Source organism: Haliotis asinina, chromosome 7 (genome assembly GCF_037392515.1).
Source record: "Haliotis asinina isolate JCU_RB_2024 chromosome 7, JCU_Hal_asi_v2, whole genome shotgun sequence".
Classification (NCBI taxonomy): domain Eukaryota; kingdom Metazoa; phylum Mollusca; class Gastropoda; order Lepetellida; family Haliotidae; genus Haliotis; species Haliotis asinina.
In genome coordinates this window covers 36,168,344-36,192,476 of record NC_090286.1, presented here as the reverse complement: position 1 = coordinate 36,192,476, position 24,133 = coordinate 36,168,344, and the positions used below count along the sequence as shown (strand labels likewise).

General features: G+C 39.0%; 1 protein-coding gene across 1 annotated transcript; it reads left to right on the top strand.

Moving 5' to 3' along the window:
- Nucleotides 1–84: 84 nt before the first annotated feature.
- On the top strand, nt 85–24,116 carry LOC137290761 (coiled-coil domain-containing protein 178-like). Its single transcript, XM_067821878.1, has 21 exons — nt 85–127; nt 3,868–4,031; nt 4,390–4,434; nt 5,649–5,864; nt 6,926–7,084; nt 8,082–8,300; nt 9,134–9,284; nt 11,914–11,983; nt 13,062–13,204; nt 13,920–14,073; nt 14,591–14,686; nt 15,455–15,591; nt 16,086–16,269; nt 17,078–17,209; nt 17,939–18,031; nt 19,174–19,287; nt 20,018–20,163; nt 20,532–20,617; nt 21,797–21,870; nt 22,285–22,434; nt 22,847–24,116. The coding sequence occupies exons 1-21, from the start codon at nt 123–125 to the stop codon at nt 23,159–23,161; spliced, it is 2,853 nt and encodes a 950-aa protein (XP_067677979.1). The 5' UTR covers nt 85–122; the 3' UTR covers nt 23,162–24,116.
- The last annotated feature ends 17 nt before the right edge of the window (nt 24,117–24,133 follow it).

Genomic DNA, 24,133 nt, shown 5'->3' with positions numbered 1-24,133 from the left:
AACCCGGCCATCTCCGTTTCTTTTTTCTTCTCGGTATTTTCCGGACATTATAGTCGTGAGGTTACGGATATGTCCGGTACATTCCGCCCGTAGTGACACACTGGGCGTCAAAATGGCGGCTGATGAGGTAAAAATATCAACGTTGTGTGTTTATAGTTGACCGTAGACTCAAAACCTGATCTCTTGTGCGCTTGAAAATAGTTATTTTTCTGATTTGATTGTAAGCTTTTATTTGAATTTTGTGATTTATGTTTACTTACAAATATTGTTCTGTCGGGGAACGTCCTTAGCGATGTTTTGAAGTTAGAATCTAGAATTTATTATCACGTTTTGTTTTATATCCGTATCAGGGAACTTTACAGACTTAATGTATTTTCTTGACACTAAGGAAAAGTTGGATATGTCTTTCAGTAGGTTAAGGTACAACTAAAGAGTCATGTTAAAACTCACTGTTATTAGATGAGCAATATACAGCTCCCACACCCCCAAGTAGCTGAAGGAATTACAGCAAATATGAAGGAGTTGCATCTCAAATGTAAACAAGCGCAGCCCACTTGTGAAACAATTGCAGCGATATTGGTTGTTTAGCAGTAATAACATAAACATAACACCCCTATCAGGAGCAATTTTGGTAATACTTGAAACACACTCAGCCATCTTCAGAGATTTCTCGGCTCCGCTCCGTGATTTGTCAGTTGCGTCTTGAAAGTCACACATCTAAACATGGCGTCACTGGAAGGAGCACCCGTCTCGATGAGTTTTGTTTTTAGTTTCTATTGTTTCATTTTTATAATTATCCATCGCTGACCACCCGTGTTGAATGCGTTTATGTATGAGGTGTTCATGTATTACCAACATTGCTTCCGTTAGGGGTGTTGTGTTTATGTTATTACCACCAAACTACCAATATCACTGCAAATGTTTCACGAGTAGGCTGCGCTTGTTTACATTTTACATGCAGTTCCTTCAAATTTGCTGTAATTCATTCAATTTCTTAGTGGGGTCTGATATATATTCAGGTGACTTGATTTGACCAGAATGAAAATTTAGGGGGGATTCTGTGCACTATTATCATCCAGACGGTCCTAGAGATATGTGTGCCAGTTCGGTAATGTTATTGAAGACTTTCTGTCACTGCAAAGGTGATCAAAAGTCTTAAAATCAGTGATACTTCTTGTTAAGTAGACAACCCAGAACCGTTTTTTCAGTTTGGTGCACTATGTGAGAAAACAGTCAGTCATATTTCTTTGATACTTGTAAATATTACAGAGCCATGTGGCTCTATATCTGTTTGAAACATAGGGGATAGAAGTCCAACTATGCAGAGACAACTTCCACTAGAAATGCTATTGATAAGTGCTTGATGGTGACCCATTAATATATCCTCCTGTGTTATGTTTCTGATCGACATGTTTTCGATCAGCCATTATGATTTTCGTTTATAGCGTGATAATGCATGAAAATCCATGTGAAGCAACCTGCATGTCAATAAGGCAATCCCTGCCTTCAGTGGGACATCAATATATTGCGAATCAAAGTTTCATGCAATAACAGTGAAAAAAAACCCTATGATAATTTTTATAATTTTAACTCGGGGATCATTGATGCAATATCTACCTCATAATCAAATATAGTGTGAGAGTTTAGATACAACAGGCTTACCCTGCTAGTATATCGCTAAAATATACAGCCATACGAAAACATATGACTTTACGTCTGGCAAGAATTTGAGACTGTGCTTTGACTACAAAGGCGGGTTAATGATAGAGAATGCATGACATGCATGAGAATGATAGAGGATGCATGACATGCATGGGAATGCAACAGTTTCTGAAATAAAAGATCTTTTCTGATGGTAGTCTGAACGATGTTAAAATACTGAATTCATATTTCGTTCACAAAATAATTTACTACGGAAACCCAGTACACCATTTTCAGCACCTTGGAGTGTCTTACCTCAATAGCATCATAGAAGGTGAGGAAATAGAAAACATCATTTGGATGATCCACATTCATGTGAAATTAATATTATACACATTCTAATCAGTAGATCTTAGTCTTCATGATTAGTAAGTATTCACAGAACATGAACCATTTGTTACCAGAGTTGTAACAAGCTGGATAGAAAAGCATACTAAGGTACTTGAACATCATTCATGTATAAGAGAATTCTAATTTGTGGCAATTTCCTGAATTTCATCATGTTTATCACTGATTCTGTATTTGAAAGCATATCAATACAGAAATAAAACTATCACGAAACAGAAAACGTACATCTTGAAAGGGGGATTTTGTATGTCACATATGTATGGTTTGACAGTTCATTATCAGGGGTCTCATGGACATTGTTTGGAAACACTCCTACAGGTTATGTTTAAAACATTGCAGGAATTTTACATGTACCATGGAACCTCATTGGTTCACCCTCTGTTAATCTGTAAAGCTTTGGATGTTGATGAAAAGACATTGTCTGTATTCCAGACCCCTGATAAGATATCTTATTTTTTGCAGATATGTACACTGAACTGCAAAAACAGCCATCATTCCCAGTATGAAATTGGTACTCAGTTTAATTCAAACACATGTGTAAATAGCATAATAGTTGTCAGAAAGACTTCAAAATTGACATGTTTGATCATCAATACTTAAGGAGGAATTTCAGATAGTTACAAGTCAAAATGATGACAGGTGGCGCAACAGTGTGATCCGAGAGTCAGTAATGTGTATGGCCTCCATGAGCATTGAGAACAGCATTACATCGTCTGTTCATGGAATGGATGAGACAGTTGATGAAGGCCATAGGAACTTGCACCGAAACTAGGTGATATGCCTGAGAGAGTTCCAGCTGCAGTTGTTGGCCTTTGTTGCACATCATTGAAACTCCTCTGAAACTTATCCCACAAATGTTCTATCACGTTTAAATCTGGACTGAGGGCATACCATTGAAGAGTTTAGTGTATGCCGTGTTGATGGAGAAGGTCTGAAGCTGCTCTGGCAGTATGGGCATGCAAGTTGTCCTGCTGGAAGACATCTGATGTTTCTCTGCCTCAAACGCCTCCGCACTGTGTCAACGCTGATTGGACTCTAGTGATTCCCGAGGGTTGTCCGTGCAGTTTCCATAGCCTTAGCAAAACTATTTTGCAGGTGATGGCAGACAGTCTGCCGATTTTGCCTCAATGTTGTCTCAGGAGGTCTTCCACTGTGAGGAAGGTCGGCTGTGCTTCCAGTGGCTTGAACTCGTTGTTACAGGCAGTATATTGTTCAAACATGAACAGAGAAATGATTTGCAACATGTCTTACAGTATGGCCAGTATACAGTCTTTCTCAAATTTGGTCCTTCTCTATACTTGATAATCGTGGCATGTCACTGCTGTCAAACAGTGAATGATGCTGTGCATGTTTGGTGGCTCTTCTTATAAGGATGACACCTAAGGATGCATGTGCACTGTCATTTTCAGGAAATACACACAAAAACCTTTTCCCATCATTACTTTAGTACCTGTGTTTTGACGACATGTTTTTTGTTTCAAATACAGAATCAGGAAGCAAATATTCTTGAACATTGGCTATGAAACAGGTGTAGCTAACAGATAAAAGGGAATAATAATTAGAATTAAGATGAAACTTATCTGGCAAAAGTTTTGGTAGGATGAAATATTTATATGGTTCAGTATATTTAAATATATATAAATATACTAAATATAATAAGGTAATATTATTTCTAGGTTCAAATGTTAGTGTGAGATATCTGTTAATATTGATGATTCACATGGAATGTCACTGTCCAAATCAACAAAGTTGAACTGTTTTAGCGAAATCAGTTAAACTGCTCTGGTCATCACAAGAGAATTCAATTGTTATTTTCAGATCTCGTGTAGTGTCATGTCCATGTAACAAAATGTCCATGATGTCGACAACTAAAGTAGTTCGGTTGGAGGAGGTGAGCTACGCAGAGGGCAGCTTCTCCTCTCCAAGCAAGCCAGGAATTCTGAAGAATGAGGAATCTCAGTCCAATGGCCTGCTAGACAAAGGTGAAATTTCAAAGCTGTTTTAAGTTAAGCTCTGGCACAAAGACAAGAAATATTTAAAGGGTAATGTTGGCAAGCGTAAAGATGTACAGCAATCAATCTGCACTCTGGATGAAATGTCTGATGGTTGTGGTGATGATTGTCTTCTTGTTGAATATGGCATATTATAGCAGCAAAGGAAAGACTTCATTTATAATGTGTACCTAATTCACATACAATCATTATCAAATCAAGACCTAAAGTAATAAGGAACAAGTGGTCAAGTTTGAGTACATTTGATTATCTGCATGTATGAACAAGATGAAACATATATAAGTCCCCAAGGAAAAAGCCAGTTTCTCAACCGTGTTTTTCTCCACAGCTGTTAATGGCAGTCAAGAAAATGAAGAGACAGAAGAAGCTAAAGGTAGTAACAAGTGGATAAAAAGTCAGGGGTGTAGCTACCATTATATAAAAACCACTACTTACACATGATTGTGGGTAAAAAGGTCAAGCTAGTCCTCAATACTATCTAAATATGTAGCTTTGCAACCTATCAGGCTTCCATGAAAGAACTGACGTGCTATGTGCCTGAAAGTCTCATTTGTTCCCCTTGATGCTGCAGGATGTAATCTGCTGTCAGATATCTCTTCTACGTCCAATGACAGTTTCACTGAGTATTTTGCATGTGGAGTGTGCTGACATCCACACATATTATTATGTTTGCCAAGACAAAAGTGACTTTTTAAACTGGTAATTCTCTTCATGAATAAAGGGATTTAACTTGTGTGGGGATTGTAGACTTAACGTGTGGTGATTCTTGTTTGAAATAGGACTAAAGCAACCTATTTTGTCATGGGGGATACACAACGGATTAATGAAAATCCAACTATGTAGTGCTTAGGGACCGTCATGGCTAGGTGACGTAATGAGGAGTTTATGGTGGGAGGCACCCATTTTGTTCTAGGGAGATTCACCTGAACTCCTCAGTTTTGTACACATGTTCTTGGAGCATATCAGCAATTTTATACAGACAAATAAAACATTCATGCTTAAAAGTTATGGGCTGGGGTAATTGATATGACATTGTGTACATTACATGTGGAGGGGGGTGTCTTACTTTGTACATCAATTTTAGAGAGGATAGGGGTGTCATTCACATTGCTTCTACACAAAAACATCATCACTGCCCTGGCCATAAATTATGGACAGCCCTTTATGCTGTAAGAGAACAGACTATTAGACAGTATGCTTACACATTTCATACTTGGATAACATCACAGACTATATATCAGTAAATGGTCTCTGGGTAACATACATTTGGTTTTTTAACTAAACAGCTAAGATGCAAGGCAGCAAGGTTATTGTGTGAGATATGTTATGTTTTGTCTCAAATGAAATCAGTATGATTTCATAAAGGAAGATTACCTTGAATTCAAGGCTTGATGATACATACAATAGAACAGCCCACAAATTAAAGTCTCCTAATTGGTTTGTGTTATTATGTTTCATCTTCATCATGATGTGGTGAGTCTTTATAGTTTTCCAAAAGTTAGATGCTTATTAAATAATTCAGTCTAGTTATCTTCATGATGTAGATTAGGGTGTACATGAAACTAACTTTCTTTTCTAACGCTTCAGATAAAGTGTACCCTCTTCCCGCCAACTGGCCAAAGATACCTCAGCTTGCCCGTCGTCGTAGTTGCGAGTTGACAGGGTCAACTGAGCCATGTGTGAAGAAAGCTGTGTCTCACCTGGAGCTGGTACAGAACATCATTGATGAGTGGTTCAAGAAGGTAGAGGAGGAGGTGAAGAGCAAGTCGTCCAGTAGGAGAGATTCCATTGTTTCCATCCAAGGTCAGTCCGGAGTTGTCTCCCTTAGTCAATTTCCAATGTGGTTTTACAAAAGGTTTCCAGCAACTATGAACCCATGCTGGTTGTGAAAGAAGACCGTTTTGATCAAAAGTACTCTTGCCATATCTGATGTGCTCATGATATCAGCCGCTGGTTTGGAAATGATTATTTACAGCTTGCCATCATTGAGTGGGAATAGAGTGTGGCATTAAAGAACTGTGTGCCATTCCTCAAACCGATCTTATCTAAGATAACTCTTAACAAGTTACACCAATTTTGCAATTCCCTTTATCAAAAGTTACGTCCATTCCACTAACCGATATTAGGTCAGTCAAAGCTGGTCCCAATCTTATGTTCTAGCTCCTAGCTAAGCTTGAGACTCTTTCGTGTTTAGAAAGAAAATTCAAGGCAAGAGTTATCTCCCTTCGCATAGTCATTCAGATGATGGAAGTAGTTTTTAAACCAGATGTAAACATGGAGAAGAACCCTTCAGCGAGTAAGAGCAATTTTTCTCCTAAGGGAATATCAATTCTGGCTGACGTATGGGTCCACCATCATTCCTTTTTGTCTGCTTCTGTCAGACCAGGCACGACATTTAAGAAAGCTAAAGATTCCATCTTTGTGGAGGACTGCCACAATCACATCACTGGTAATGTATATAGATAATGCATCCTGAAAAACTAACTCATGGTGTAATGCTTGCTCTTCTTCTTCACACAGAATAGTGGAAGTCGCCATTTTGTTTTCCCTGCGACTGATCGTAGTGATCCTAAGTTAGTCATGGGCAACATAAACATAAACTCTTGATCTCAACTTTACAATTGACTTGGGTAAAATTGGTTGGTGGAACGGTATGCTGATGGTATTGTCACAATAAGTTTGGAATTTTAGGGGTTTGTGACTAGCTTAGGGTGAAGATAGATCAGTAGATCAGTGGAGCGGCATTAAACTAAATATATATTAACCAATATATGCATATAGGATCCATCTGTCTCCTTGTACTTATCATCTTCCTGTTTTTTGGTTAGATAGTGTTTGGTTTTATAAATATAATAACATTCCAGGACCCAGAAAACATCTGAGGTTTGTGGACGTCCAGGCAGGCCCGGGCAGTTTATCAGGTCGCCAGTCAAGCACAGTCAGTGAACTTTCTCAGGCTTCCTCACATGTGTCAACCCAAGAGAACCTGTCGATCAAGGGTATTGGTGCCAAGGCTGAAAAAGGTTTGAGGAGGATCATCTCTGATCTCAGTACCTTCACAATATGACGTCTGTTACGATGACATTTAGATTCGGCCAGTGTTATTATTAGAAATATACTGCTTCATCGTCTTGTTTAGAGCTTTTAGTCTTTTGAATATTTGATGCATATTAAACGTTTTTTGATATTCCCATAAATAAGAGATGTACTGGCCAGTGATTCTTTGATACAATATGTCTTTGTGTGAAGGTTCTGAGGGCACATACATAGGAAGCCATGTCATTTGAACTTTTGGATCAGCCTGCCAACACAGAAGTCTCTCATTTATTGGAAAGAGAGAACCAAGCCTTTAGGAAAGCATATCTGATTTTTGTGAAATGGATATAATCTGGAAAGTTTTCTGTGCGAAAGAAGGCTGTCACTGGAATATTTTTGTTCTGTGGGGACTTTCATTTTGCCAAGATTAAAAGTAAAAGACTCACTGACTGGCTCAAGATAACAAATATCATACAGATAGATTGGTCAGTCAGAGTGTGGGTTTACCTAGCAATACTAACATGACCTAGTTTGCCATCTCCTCTATGAAAGTGAGAGGAAAAAAGAAAATTCCTCTATTAGTTTGATTTCTGCTATGAGAATTCCAGTTTAATTTAGGTCTTCAGCATACCTCATTGGCTTTTTAATGGATACTGTGGTCAGTCTCACTGACATAAGACCTGTAAAGGTTTCAACTGATCTTCAGTAACCCATTCTTGTCGTAAGAGGCGACTAAGGAGATTGATGGTCAGGTTGGCTGACTTGGTTGACATGTCATCATATCCCAGTTGCAATGTTCATGCTGTTGATCACTAAATTGTATTGTCATCCTGCTACAATGGCAATGGACAATGCTCTTAATATCAATCACTGTTTTTTCTGGTCCCGCTGCAGTTATAAGCCATCATTTCTTACTTCTTTATTTTTAAAGCAAATAAAGTAATGTATTTTCTCACTCATTTGCTGACTATTTCTGACTTGCAGAGGATGTCGAGGTCGAGGATGAAGGTCTGGAGATTCCCTACCTTGGGGCTGAGGATGTGATTGATGAGGTCATCACACTGCTGGCCAGACTAGAGAATGACCGGCATGAGACAGAGGGGAAGCTGGAGCATGAGAAGGGGAGGGTCACTAAACTGACCAGCAAGATTGATGACCTGTGTCTACGGAGGCTGAGGGATCTACCAGTGCTTGTTCAAAGAGGTGAGGCCAGTCACAGGTGGCTTAGTGGTCTGACTACATTGTATGCTGTTTTCACTCAGCTGCATGGTATTTTTCTGGTTGTTGTACGAGCAGTTGTCTTTCATTGTCTGTCATGGGAAGGGTTATCTCCCATGGATACTTTCCTTACTTAGCGTACATCATGTGCATAGTTTGCTTTTATCTTAAGTAGAAATCAGTGCACCTACATTCTTTTTGAATTCATCATGCATTTTCCTAAATGTATTAGAAGTTACATTTTATTAAGTAAGCATTATACTGCATTATTTATATGTAGTATTTTGGTCCAATAATCAACATCTGGACCAGCCTGTAAGTACACTTTATAAGCATGACCTACTGAAACAAGAAAATTGATATGAAAGTCCAAACTTTCTTGTGTACATGTTAACATATAATGTTAAAAAACAGACAACTGGGTAGAAGTTGTTTTAATTCACTAGTGATAAATATCATTGCAATTCTAAATGGTTCTCATAAAAGTGAGCATTCATGTTTAAGTCTTCCATTAAAAAAAACAGAGTTGCATTTTGTTTGCTGTTCAGTATATATTGTAGTACACAGAGCATAATTTTGTGTGAACCAGAATGTATGATAAGTTGATAAATGTAGAAGACTTCAGTGACCAGCGGCCAAAATCAGTTTGAAACAAGTGAGCTACAGACAATAGTGCAAATAGCTGCAAAATGGTTGATGAGGCATTTAGAAATATTTACTCACTCATGCTTTGGTTCTATTACATCTTTTCTCCACAAGTCACGTGAACGTTCAGTTATTGCATGATTCACCTGCACACACATTTCTGTCTTCATTAGAGCATGAAGCATGTATTCTCGACCTGAATGAGCTACAGTGGCATGTTGCATACCGAGGTCGAAATGAGGCGCGCATGCAGAACAGGAGAGAAATTGCTGAAGTTCTCAATAACAGACTCAAGGAGGATATTGCTTTTGTACAGAGGCATATGTAAGTCATGTGTAGAGTTTGTTGAAACATTCTTTTTACTTAAGAATGTTTGTGGAAATACATGCTTCATTTTACTGAATGAACTTTCTATGATCTGTATTGCAGGATGAGGCTTACATTAATAATTAACTGATCATCTTAATTTTATCATTTCCAATGAAATGGGTAATGTTTACAGCAATAGCCATTGTGGTTTTTGTGATGGTCATTCAGTCATGTTTGAAGACTCACTCACACTGCCTAGAAGTTCAAGATTGATCAGTCCATATTATGAAAACTTAAAATCATCAGGAAGTGTGGCAGTTTTATTCACAGAAAAAGTTTCAACTAGATGTATATCAGTAGACTATTAGAGTGTTGAGAAGGGGTTGTGTACTGATAATGGAGAGTGTATGACTGTTGGTATGGTGAGCCAGGGTTGTGTACTGATAATTCAGCGTGTATGACTGTTGGTGTGGTGAGACAGGGTTGTGTACTGATAATTCAGCGTGTATGACTGTTGGTGTGATGAGACAGGGTTGTGTACTGATAATGAAAGTGTATGACTTGGTGTGATGAGACAGGGTTGTGTACTGATAATGGAGAGTGTATGACTGTTGGTGTGGTGAGCCAGGGTTGTGTACTGATAATGAAGAGTGTATGACTGTTGGTGTGGTGAGACAGGGTTATGTACTAATAATTCAGCGTGTATGACTGTTGGTGTGGTGAGACAGGGTTATGTACTAATAATTCAGCGTGTATGACTGTTGGTGTGGTGAGCCAGGGTTGTGTACTGATAATGAAGAGTGTATGACTGTTGGTGTGGTGAGACAGGGTTGTGTACTGATAATTCAGCGTGTATGACTGTTGGTGTGATGAGACAGGGTTGTGTACTGATAATGAAAGTGTATGACTTGGTGTGATGAGACAGGGTTGTGTACTGATAATGGAGAGTGTATGACTGTTGGTGTGGTGAGACAGGGTTGTGTACTGATAATGGAGAGTGTATGACTGTTGGTGTGGTGAGACAGGGTTGTGTACTAATAATTCAGCGTGTATGACTGTTGGTGTGGTGAGACAGGGTTGTGTACTGATAATTCAGCGTGTATGACTGTTGGTGTGGTGAGACAGGGTTGTGTACTGATAATTCAGCGTGTATGACTGTTGGTGTGGTGAGACAGGGTTGTGTACTGATAATGGAGAGTGTATGACTGTTGGTGTGGTGAGACAGGGTTGTGTACTGATAATGGAGAGTGTATGACTGTTGGTGTGGTGAGACAGGGTTATGTACTGATAATTCAGCGTGTATGACTGTTGGTGTGGTGAGACAGGGTTGTGTACTGATAATTCAGCGTGTATGACTGTTGGTGTGGTGAGCCAGGGTTGTGTACTGATAATGAAGAGTGTATGACTGTTGGTGTGGTGAGACAGGGTTGTGTACTGATAATTCAGCATGTATGACTGTTGGTGTGATGAGACAGGGTTGTGTACTGATAATGAAAGTGTATGACTTGGTGTGATGAGACAGGGTTGTGTACTGATAATGGAGAGTGTATGACTGTTGGTGTGGTGAGACAGGGTTGTGTACTGATAATGAAGAGTGTATGACTTGGTATGGTGAGACAGGGTTGTGTACTGATAATGGAGAGTATGTGACTGTTGGTGTGGTGAGACAGGGTTGTGTACTGATAATGAAAGTGTGTGACTGTTGGTGTGGTGAGACAGGGTTGTGTACTGATAATGAAAGTGTATGACTGTTGGTGTGATGAGACAGGGTCGTGTACTGATAATGAAGAGTGTATGACTGTTGGTATGGTGAGACAGGGTTGTGTACTGATAATGGAGAGTGTATGACTGTTGGTGTGATGAGACAGGGTCGTGTACTGATAATGGAGAGTGTATGACTGTTGGTGTGGTGAGACAGGGTTGTGTACTGATAATGAAAGTGTATGACTTGGTGTGATGAGACAGGGTTGTGTACTGATAATGGAGAGTGTATGACTGTTGGTGTGGTGAGACAGGGTTGTGTACTGATAATGAAAGTGTATGACTGTTGGTGTGGTGAGACAGGGTTGTGTACTGATAATGAAAGTGTATGACTGTTGGTGTGATGAGACAGGGTTGTGTACTGATAATGAAGAGTGTTTGACTGTTGGTGTGATGAGACAGGGTTGTGTACTGATAATGGAGAGTGTATGACTGTTGGTGTGGTGAGACAGGGTTGTGTACTGATAATGAAAGTGTATGACTGTTGGTGTGATGAGACAGGGTCGTTTACTGATAATGGAGAGTGTATGACTTGGTGTGATGAGACAGGGTTGTGTACTGATAATGAAAAGTGTATGACTTGGTATGGTGAGACAGGGTTGTGTACTGATAATGAAAGTGTGTGACTGTTGGTGTGGTGAGACAGGGTTGTGTACTGATAATGAAAGTGTATGACTGTTGGTGTGATGAGACAGGGTCGTGTACTGATAATGAAGAGTGTATGACTTGGTGTGATGAGACAGGGTCGTGTACTGATAATGAAGAGTGTATGACTTGGTGTGGTGAGACAGGGCTATGTACTAATAATTCAAAGTGTATGACTGTTGGTATGGTGAGACAGGGTTGTTGACTGATAATGGAGAGTGTATGTTTGTGTCTACAGACCCCTGGTCCAGGAAAAACTGCTACTGGAGATGGAAGCCATGGACAAAATCAAGAAGGCGCAGGCTGAGGTGAGATTGGATACAATATTCCATCAATCATAAATAAATCCAAGGACAACACTTCATTGTTCAAAATCAAAGGACTACATATTTGGAACCATTGTGCCATAGCACTGAATTGATCTCTTTTTTCACTGCTATCTAGAACTGGGTTTTCCTCATCAGCACATTTTTGTCATGCATCAATTTTCAGAGTAGTTATATGGTCTTCTTCATAAGGGTTGATATCATGCTTATATACACATATTCCGAAACAAATGGAGTTGAGCTACAGAGGCTTGTGACTGTGTATCTGGAGCTGTAGTAATCATTCAAGTGTTGATGGATAGACAGAGGAATGTTACGGCTTCTTTCTCCAACAGTCATTGGTAAAATTACCTTGATTAGTTGACTGACCATTTGCAGAGATACAGGCCAAAATAGCCCTGGGAGGAATCTGAGAGGAGCTTTTATCATAATGCTCTGCAGACCATTGTTGCATCATCATTTTCCCCAGTGTCAATTCAATATGACATTCCAACTTCCAAGTCTCTCTGCCTCTGCAGCTGTATGTTTTACTTGGCGATCATGATAGCAAACCTTTTTTTGGATGAAAATGTTCAACAGTGATGAATAGTATCTCATCCTTGTGATTGGGTATATACACTCATCAATAAAGTTTTTATTTCTTATTTCTTGGCAAGTCTTGGGATGATACACTTTTATTGACCCATCATGATATATGTCATATCAAGAGATTTGATGAGATTCTCTTGGTCTCATTTCTTACTTGTCTTAATCCTCTTTACTTCTTGGGAAGCATAGAGCCCCCACAGCTATCCTTCATTTCTGTGGATCAGTAGCTATGCTCTTGCTATGTAGTTTCCAAGGTTAAACCGTTTCCCATAGTTCCTTAATCAGGCATCATCTCCAGGTCTGTTTTGAATGTCCTCTTTTCTCATACCAGTGGTAACCAAAAGAAGGCCTATGTTTCTGATATCATATTGTGTGAAATCTGAGTGATTGTTTCCAGTCAGGAAATCTGTCGTATTGAGACTCATGTGATGAATGTGTTAGAATCAGTGGAATTACATTGCCTGTGTTACAGACTGACCAGGAGCTGGAGATGACGAAACAGAGGCAGGCCAAGACAGAACAGAAGTCGGAGGAGGCGGTCAACAAGGCAGAGAATGAACGTGGACACATCAAGCGAGAGCTGGACACTGTCCGGGACAACCTTAGTCAGATCAGGTATACAATGAGTATTAATCCGTTGTTAGTTATGACTGAAGAGGTGTTTCACATTATATATTGACGGTTGTTAAAAAATATCTCTTGTCTTGTTTGGTGACTGTTCATAATATTTGGCAAGTGGCATTGTTTTGAGGAGGGAGGGGTCATCAGTTTTGTACACATGTATTTGGATAGGGTCAGCAATTCTGTACATGGAAATATTAAAAGATTAAGCTTAAAAATTATGGAAGGGGGATGGGTGGGGTGGGGGATGTCATTGAACTGGATTGATTTAGTACGCTACCAGTTTCAGTTTCATTTGGGGGTGCCATTCACATTGTACATACTTTTCCATAAAAATCATCACCCCCAGCCATAAATTATAAACTGTCCTTTATGTCTAGATATGCTGGCATGGATTAATTAGCACATTGTTATTCATGTGTTTGTTTACTTGATGCAGACTTTCAAAAGTAAGGCGTTTCGATGTTTGATCTGCAGATGCTTAACATGTTTGTGTCTTTAAAAGCCACATTAAAGTTTATCAAGGTACTATTTAATGATGTAATGTCCTTTCACAAAGCTGCTTGCTGTTAATTACACCTAATACATTAATGGACTATTGCAAACTTCAAATACCTACATTTCCTGAGAAGGGTATCTATCAGAGAGGTGATCGGTCTGCTCTGCCAAAGATTCATGATGTTGACAATGCTATCTTTGTCCTCTCCAGTGAGGATCTGTCAGAGGCAAAGATGACTTACAATGCATATGTCCACCAACTGAACGACATCCGACAGCAGCTGAAGGACAACGACCAGGAGATGAAGATCCTGGAGGTGAAGAACGAGAACGCCAAGGTGGCAGAGGAGATGCAGGCAACCAAGGTAAAGTCAGTATTTCGGCGACTTTGGAGCAGGGCATGTTTGCAAATTATGTTTGAGATCATAACTCACATACCCAAACAGAGACTTATGTCTTCATAGGGCTAAGATAGTTCTGTAGAAAAGGGTCCAGGTAGATTATTTGTTCTGTGTGCTGCATCCTTGATCATCTTATGTATCAGGTCTCTGTTCCACAATCACTTTTACCTCGGCTGAATTTTGTAAGTGATCCTCTGATTGTTATCTGATTCTCTTATTTTAGCACCAAATTTCATTCACTCAGACCATTTTTAGATTTCAATATGCATGTCTTATCTGTCAAGTCAAATATTATAAAGGTATATGACTATGGGAATAATGAAGCCACATTTTAAGTGCTGCAACACCATGCCTTGCTTAAATAGATGAGTCTTTAGTGTGAACATTTCTTTGTTTACATTCATTCTGTTTTAATTTCAATATCTTACCGTCGTTGAAAGGTTATTCTGGTATACTCATGCATCAAACTTTCCTTCACAAGGTTCGAGATTTCCAGACTAGAATTGCAGAGACAGAGTTCGAACACCGAAGATTAGAGTCAGAAAATCGGCAGCTGGAGCAGAAACTCAGGACAATGGTGAGGGCTTAGATATCATGCCACCCTTGTCACAAAAAGTCCTTTCTTCCTCGAAGTTATTCCTTCTATCCAACCAAGGCAGTCATTCCATTCATTCCGTCAGTTCATTGGTGTCTATTCCCGTTAGTATCCTGCCATCTTCTGCCATCCATCTGTTTCATTCCATCCATTCTGTCTGGCTGTCTGTCTGTCCAGTAATTGCTTTATCATACTCATTCCATCAGTTTATCCAGCAGATACATCATAATTAAGGATAAATATACATTTATAAAAATACCTTTCCTTATTCTGATGGGAGCTGGGTTTTGATGTACTGGTTCCCACATTGTTATCAAGCAAGTGATGAACTACACCAAAATGTGGCTCCCAGTGTAATAAACAGGGTCAGATACTGCTTTTTTAGAAAGTAGTGGGTGCCCACTATTGAGAAACTGGGGGTGCACACTTCATTTTCATGAGTTTAAATGGTCATTTAATAAACGTTCAGGACAAAAGTGGGGTGCATTTCCCTTATATCCCCGTCTGTATCTGCCTATGATAAAGAAGTTTTCCATCAAGTTTTCGTTATTTTTAGATCAGTAGTGCTCCAACTTTTAAATGCCATTCAAAGAAGAATACATTCCACCTGTTTGCTCAGTCAAACACTCAGCCAAGTCACTTCTTGACCAAAGTGTCATGTATGTGCACCCCACCCTTTTCAAAATCCAGAATTGACCTTGTGTAAATAACTTAAGGCAGACATCACCACTGTTTCTCTGCTGCTTCCAGAAAGCCCAGAACAGCCACAAGAGGGATGAGTTGAAGCACAAGTGCAAGCAGCTGGAGGGGAAGTTAAGGACACTGCTGAGGGAGACACAGGAGGTCAAGATGGACAAGGAGGACTGTGAGGACAAGCTGGTGCAATGGTGAGGACACCCATTCAGTTTTGTAATTGATGTTGTCCAAATAATAATACTCATACGAAATATTCTTCTTCTTTTATACTGTCTCTCCAGGATATGTGAATATGTTCAGATTTACATAAAAGAAGAGTTGGTTAAAGAAAGGACATGTAATGTATGATGTCAGCCAACCTTAAATCCTCATACCATTAAATCTTATCAGTAGTGTCCCTAGACCTGACCCGGATTCTGTCCCTGACCTGACATTGACCCTGGTCCAGGCCTGAATCTGACCTTGAACATTTTCTTTACCTGAACCTTGACCCTGACAACTGACTGTTCTGTTACATGATGCTGAATATGTCAACAGTACGGGCACAAGCTGAAACTGACAGCATTAATTAGATGTCTACACTTAAAACTTGGGAAGACATGTTTGATTTTGTCAACGATGGATAATATTTCTGTCCTTGTCATCATAAATTCTTTCTATAATATAAACAACGTTCCACCTTCAGTGACAAACAAAGGGTCTATGATGAGAAGAATGTTGTGCGCATCAACAAGGAGATGCGACGTACGGACACCCTGTTCAATGCAACCATGGAAGAATATGCCAAGGTGTCTGCCATCAACCAACACATTAGGGAACAACTCCGAACTGAAGAGGACAAAGCTTTCAAAACAGAGGAAATGATTAAAGTAAAGGGATATACTTTGTGTAATTCTCATGCTTATCTTTTCTCTACAAGAACATGTACATGAAAGGTTTTGTATTTAAGTATGTCTATTTATTTCTAATGTAAAGAGCATCTTAGGAATATTATGTGTTTGGAATTAGCAACTGGATGAATTTCTAAAATGAGTGCATGAAAATGCATATGCAATCAAATCCCAATGAGTTCAATTGCTGGGGACCAAGTACTAAATTCAACTAATCAGTGTATTCGAGACATAGGTATGTCTCGGATGGTAGAAAAAAGATGATCGAATATTGAACAATTCCGCTGTTCAGCATCATATCAAAACATAGCATATCAATACATTATGGGACATAGATGATGAAAAGAAATAGTATATAAACAAGAACCCATTTTAATACTAGCACAATGAAATACAAAATACATGTACTTCTAAAAATCCTTGAACAAAATGTATTAGCAGTCGAGAGATATACGTGACGTGTTCACGTGCACTCAGTGAAGAGAGGAGGGATGGGTGGAGGTAAATTTCAGTGGGATTCAGAAGAGTGTTTATCAGTTGCCTCTTGCAACAAGCATGAGTAACTAGAGATCAATTTTTCAGGGAAGGGGCCATTATGAACAAACAACCTTCTCATATTCCTTGTGACAAGTGATAGTGATAGTGTTGTTTCTTTGTTGAGAGCAATCACTTCCCTGAGTATCCCATGACTGTGTTTTCGTGTTGAGAGTAATCCTTACCGTGAATATCCCATGTCAGTGTTTTCTTGTAGAAAGTAATCACTACCTTGACTATCCCATGTCTTCAGAACCAGTGTGAGACACTGAAGAGGCAGGTGAAGGAGGAAGTACACACTCGCACTGTTCTGCAAGCAAGAATCAACTCCAACTCCACAGAGATGGAGAGGGTCCGCCAAGACTCGGCCAAGAAGCAGACCAAGGTACTGTAGCACTGATGAGGATGCTGTTATATCAGTGTGTCCATTAGACACATTGCTTTATGTCAGTATGTAGTTGTCAAAGTGCCCCTAATACTCAAGAGCAGAGCAAGAGTTGTTTGATTGTGCTGGTTAAATGCAAAGGCTCATTATGTACAGTTTGGAACTATGACCATGTTCTTCTGATATTATCAGCTTTTTAACTTTTCAGAAAGCTGTGTTCACTGACAAATATTTTTAAAGATTATTTATGTCTTTTAGAAGGCATTTCAGCAATCTGTTGGTGTTCCCATTGTTTGCGGAACATAACTCTAAAATAACTAGAACAATCTTCACCAAATTTGGTACACTGCGTCACCATATCATGAGGATGTGCCTTTTGGGACTTTTACTTTTTTGTTCAATTTGATTTTTATATAACGTCAACAATTTGGATTTGGTCTTCTTGAAGGGTAATGTTTATTTCCAGAGCATAATTCTGAAACTATTGAACCCATCTCCACCAGATGTGCAATACTGCCTCTTCATATCATGTAGCTGTGTCCTTTTGAGGGGGGTGAATTTTTTTTTAATGTTTTTTCCTATTTTTCATGCTTAAAGATTTTGAAATTGAAGGAATCAAAAAAATTGTTTCAGGTGTCAACTTTGAATTGGGGGAAGGGGGATACATTTGTTTTTAATAAGTAAAAACACGTTCTAGCTCTATATGTGACTGGTGACTTCATCCCTCAGGCCCAGAAGGTGGCAGACGAAGTCGGCACTGCAGTCAACAATGTCCTGGAGAAGGTGCAGAAGTTGAGGAACACCAAGGATGAGAAGGGCAAGGTGAGAAGGCTGATGAATAGAACAGGCTGCTGTTGTACAAAAAACCTTACAGGATGTTCAGTTTGACCTTATCTACTCTATATATACATGACCTGGGAGGTCAAATGGCACAAACGACAGGTCGAGATATCTTCATTAAACAGGGGAGCAGAGAATGTTATTAATGTTGTGCTCTTACAAAGCCATTTGTTAAATACGTTAGGACATTGCTGATGATTTCCCAAAACTGAGATATCAAACAGCAACCTTCTCTCAGCTGTTTGATCATGTTGACAATCAAACAAAGGTGCACCCATTCACAATAATAGACCCAAACAGTTGTGACATGGTCATGCAATGCATTAATATTCACTTGATCAAGTCTATCTGAACAAGCTGTAGTGCTAAGGAATCCTTATGTCTGTGTTCAGGAATGGGAATTACTGTCGCTTTAGCACTAAGATCGTTTTGTACAGACACCCAGGACAGTTTAGAAAGAAAAGTGTTCAAAAGTCATTCCACATTTTGATTTAAGTGATTCTGAGATGGGAATACCTACTCAATCTCAGTGTCAAACTCTTAATTTGATCTTTGTGGAAAGGTCTTCATAATGCACTGATGATATTTAATTTTTGGTTGGAGTGTGGGGTGCAGGGTGCAGGGTGCAGGGTGCAGGGTGCAGGGTGCAGGGTGCAGGCTGTGATCTAATATTGTTCCAAAACACTGCTGACAATATGGAAGCACTATTTCTGTTAGTGGCTGTGATATGGACCCTGGTCTCTGGTTGTGATTATAATATCAACAGATGTAATTTGACTTGTGATCTCTGCTTCTTATGTAATATGAATGGTAATCTTTATCGCTGACAGTAATGTGGAAGGTGATCTATGTTATTCACTTTACTGTGAATCGTGGTCTCTGCTGGTGATTGTAATTTGAAATGTCATATCTGCTGTTGACTTTCTATGAATGTTGATCTCACCTACTGATCTGATGTAATTTGAGAAGTGATCTATGACAGTGATTTAAATATCAAATATTTGTCTGCTAGTTACTGTAATATGAATGATGATCATTGCTAGTTCTTACTGTGATATGAATGTAAATCTCTTCTAGTAGTTATATCATGAAGGTCAGTCTCTAAGTGATGATGTCTGTTACAGCTGAAGTCTGATCTGGACACCAAGATTGCCAGCATCCAGACACAGCACAAGGAGAGTCAGACCACCTTCCTAGAGAGAATCAGTCATCTAGAGCCCCGCCACAAACTACTCAAGGTCAGTCACTTACAGTAGGAATTTCACTGTTGGAATATGCTAGCTGGCCATAAGTTGCCTCTTAGTGGATGGGAGTGTCATAATCAATGATTGGCTCATAGCTTGTGATTGTTCAGCAAATTGTTGCTCACAGGAACAATTACTGTGTTGCCTTGTTCAAGCTTTATTTAGAGGTCACCATCTCGGCAGAAATATCAATAAAAGGTAGTTTAAACCAACCAATATAGACAAACTTTATGGGGAACAACATCATTAATTGGGGTGTGTGACAAAGTTTGTCTGTATTGTACTTCCCAGCATCTAAAATACCACTCACAGAAGTAAACCAGCCAACAAACCAAGCACACCAACCAAGCACACCAACCAAGCACACCAAACAAGCACACCAACCAGCCAACAAGCACTTGCACCACTGTTTACTGTCCATATGTAGGACTATAGAGAGTAGTATTTCTTAGGAGACTGGACTGTAGAGAAATACTGGGGCGTATTCCATGGATGATAGACTTATACTGGTCTGTATAAATAAATGTAATACCTACTAGTCAAAAAGTCATTTTCAGCCAAATATAGTGGAACTAATGTCAGGTAACTACACAGAAATAAATGTCACTAAACACCCGATATGGACAAACATCTTATTTTTTATAGGACTGAGTAGGACACCTACAAGGTTGTTCACAAGTGGTGGGTTAGTGTACGTATTGACATAGTTATCTTGTCATTGCAGGAAGAGGTGCTAAAGCTGGACAAGCAGCTTGACCACATTCAGTGGAAGTCAGGCATGATGAACAAGAAGATTGAAGACATGGACGCCTCGGAGAACATGATGAAAAAGGTCATCAGCAGTACAGACAAGATCATTGATAAACTCACGTATGTCCATTTGCTTACTACGTGCTACATGTGTGTACATGCTTCTAAAACCTTCCTGTTATTAGTTTAATAAGGCATGTATGGTTTTGATGTGAAAATGTCTATGGCATCTTCAAGGGCGGTGTTGTAATTTATTTTGTGACCTGAAAACAATCCTATTCCTTATACCTTTTTGCAAAATAGAATCAAGTTGAAAGGGGTACAGATTGTGAGAAGATTTTTAGTTTGAGCTAATATTGAAAATGGACACTTTGGGGGGTCCTTATTACAAAGGAATCACATGTTACATCTTATACTGGTACACAGGTAAACTGGGTGATACCTTGGCAACACTCACGTTCCTGAGGTTTGATATTTCCCATTTTCAGTGATGAACTGGATGAACTGAAAATTCAGCTCGCTGCTGCCAAGAAGATTGAAGATGATCTCCACAAGTCATACAATGAGGTCCTTGGTGAGAAGAGTTCACTGTCTATGAAATGAGTGCTTTAATGATTCTGTTATTGTATCAGTATAATATAAGTTGTTCACAGGTCACAAGGGGGACATGCATTCATGTACCCTCAATGTATCATTGATTTGCATTCACAAAACATCAGTGATTTCCATGCGTTATGCGTGATTCAATGTTGTTCAAGATAAAGAAGTACCACCACGAAGTACCAAATGAGTTGCCATTGCCAGCGGGCTACATTGAAATGTACCTTGCTTTTAAGTAAGGTACATTGAAAATAATAGAAGAAAGCCTAGCCAATCAGAAAACGATATTTATGTGTGAGGTGAGGTAATGTTTGTGGTCCAGGGGCTCCTTTCACGAAACAAACTTTATACAGGTTAATCTTAAATCCTAGTCTTTAACACTGCACTAAGGTTACCTTGGTGACATAAGATCACCTTAGTGCTTTGTGAAAGGCATTCCAGGTCATATTTAACACTTCCTCACTTATCAGGTATATGAAATTGCCGTTCTCAAGCTCCCTGACTTTGTTGACTGATGACATCATATGCCAGGTTCATAGATTCATGCTCACATCATTGATCACTGAATAGTGTTGAAGTTTCTGAACAAACATAAACATGCAAACTGAACTACTACGTTTCCATGTACAACAAATATTTCCAAGTTATTGCTCTCCCATAGAAGATAGTACAGTGGAATGTTTTTAGTGTAATAGCTTGGACAAAATAAGTTATTGATATTGGTATTTTTATGATTGATATTTTATCAGTGTGTCAGTGAATAAATAGATAGTTATTCATAATTTCAAAATTTACATAAATCCCAAACTATTTTTGTCCAGTATATTACACTAACATAATACCACTCGACATATGATGTCATAATGGTCCTTAATGCTAATGATATTAGACCCAGTTACATGACTCACGGACAGCTAAAGTCATCACACTGTAGGCAGTTTCTATCAATTTGTGCTGGAGAGTAATAAAAACAATACTAAACTCGCTCCTGTGAAATACCATTTTTATTAAACTCGTGAAAGATTTAGTCTCATTCAAGCTCTATTTCGCTCATTTGATGCCAGATCAGTAATTTGTTTAATATAAAACTGTATTACACAGAAGGTCATGTAGTATCGTCTATATAGTCTTCAGTACTGTTTTCTTATTGCAGGGCGTATCCGTGACAACACCAGTAAACATGAACATCTCTTAGAGACCAGACAGGATGTTTATAAGAAACATGAGGTATGGTGACCTCATGAAGTAGATTTTCTCACACAGGAAACTGTAGATTGCTAATTACACAATTGTTCATTAAGTTGGCTACTGACTTGATTATTATGCAGTTATCCTCAGCGTACGTGAAGAAGATAAGATTTAGCTGAATCATTTATTTACATTGTGTTTCTTACCAGATTGTGAGAAGGAAAAATACAAAGCATGTGTTTGTCAATTCAGGGAATGGGCATGTTTAATATTGCAAGGCCTCTGGACATTTTTAAAATATGGTGCGGACCCCAATAGTTTTGTTCTTGACAGTTTACCAGACTAATCTAGAAAATCTGATACAACCAACAGAAGACTGTCCTGTACTTAAATTCACTTCTGGAATCTTGAGGATCACCTGCATGTTTAACACTGCTTTGTTTGTGCACATAGTCTGAGAAGAGGCGATGCTTGTACAAGAACAAGGACTTGGCATCTCAGTACCGGCAGCTACAGAACGACTTCATCGTGATGAAGGAGAAACTTCTACGAGGGTATGAGGACAGAGTCAAGTTAGAGAGTGCCATCACAGACACTAAACAGGTTGGTTCAGACAACATGAGTGACTTTTGTATGACTTTGGTCATTTTACTAGTTGCTGAGTAATGATACTGATGATATATGCAAATACTTTAGGGATGACAACCACTATGTTATATATTATGATACTCTCGTGTCAACAATGGTATAAGTATCTAGACTGAAACGTTTTATCGAAATATGGTTCAGAAATTGTCATTTTGCCTTTATGGTCATAAATACTTTCTTTCCACTTAATTTGTCCCACATCAGGGTAACATATATTAAAATTACTGTGAGGTACTGTGAATAACTTGTTAGCTCACTCACTCACTCACTCACTCACTCACCCACTCACCCACTCACTCACTCACTCACTCACTCACTCACTCGCTCACTCAAATCCTGATCATCTAATACTGGTTCTTCCCTCCAGCTCCAGTCTCTACAGAAGAAGCTCCATGGCGCTCTCACTGAGTATTTTAAACTCAGTGGACTGTATAATGAGTCCGAGCTCTGCAAGTTGGAACATGAATCCAGTCAGAACGGTGTCAGAGTGTCCCAACTGCAGGACAAGATGGACGAAGCCCTGGTCAGTATCACCCACTTCCTCCAGACACAGATGGATGGCCAGACTGCCCGGAAAATGGCCTGGAACACTGTCCGGATGCAGGACGAGGCCCGGGCAATGGGCCTGAAGACACCACTCCCAGACTATGCCAGCAGACCAAGCACTGTAGTGTCTGCATGATGCTCAAAACTGTAACAATAATGCAGATTTGGTACAGGCAGCTTGAATAATGGTATTGAAATATATTTTCACAGATTTTATATTGACCAATTACCCCATTTAGCCATAATTGTGAATTCATTGTTAGTCATTGTTTAAATAGACTGCATTCATAGTATTTTCAAAAACGAAATAATATTAAAAATTAGGTGTCATCAAGTTGGCTATTTGCAAAAGATGTCTGTTGTTTCTAACCAAACACAGTTATTACCTATTTATTTATAAGAAGCATCACCTAAATACCTCAGGTAAATAGGCAATTAGTTTGATATTGCCCTATTTTCAATATCAGTTCCTTATTTTGTGATCTCAAAGAAGGGATGTACATGGTAAATTATGCCATGTGTTATTTATACTGACAGTTTGATACACATTTTGAACTGGCTAGACTAATGTGTTATTGTAGTGATAAGTTAGTTTTTGTCCAAAGAAGAGAAGACTGTTAGCAGAGATGTCGGTTGACATGTTGCTTTTCACATAGCTCAGCCAACATCTAGTTGTGTTTTTATGCCAAACAGTAGAGTGGAAGTCCTATTTAGCACTGATACATTGTGATACATTTTGATGGAAGTTATTTGTCATGGCCTATCTTTACAGTGTTTTCCGTCCAAGGGTTTCGTGCCTTCAGATCTATTTGCCTTTTTTGGCCAAAAATGTTTCCCTGTTTTATATGTGCATACATTTACTTGCCCAAATATCATATTATACGTTGAGGTTTCCATGGAAAGTGTACAACATCTTGTTACACAGATGAAAACATATTGCTGTGATTAACCAACAGTATTGTACTTGTATTGTGGTCTTGCAGGATTGGTGATGTTGTATGATTTCCTGTTGCAGTCTGGGTCCAAAGTATTTATGTTATGGTTGCCTATTTGTTGGTGTCACTGTACAAATAAATATTACATCTACTACTTATGTGGTGTGTGTTTT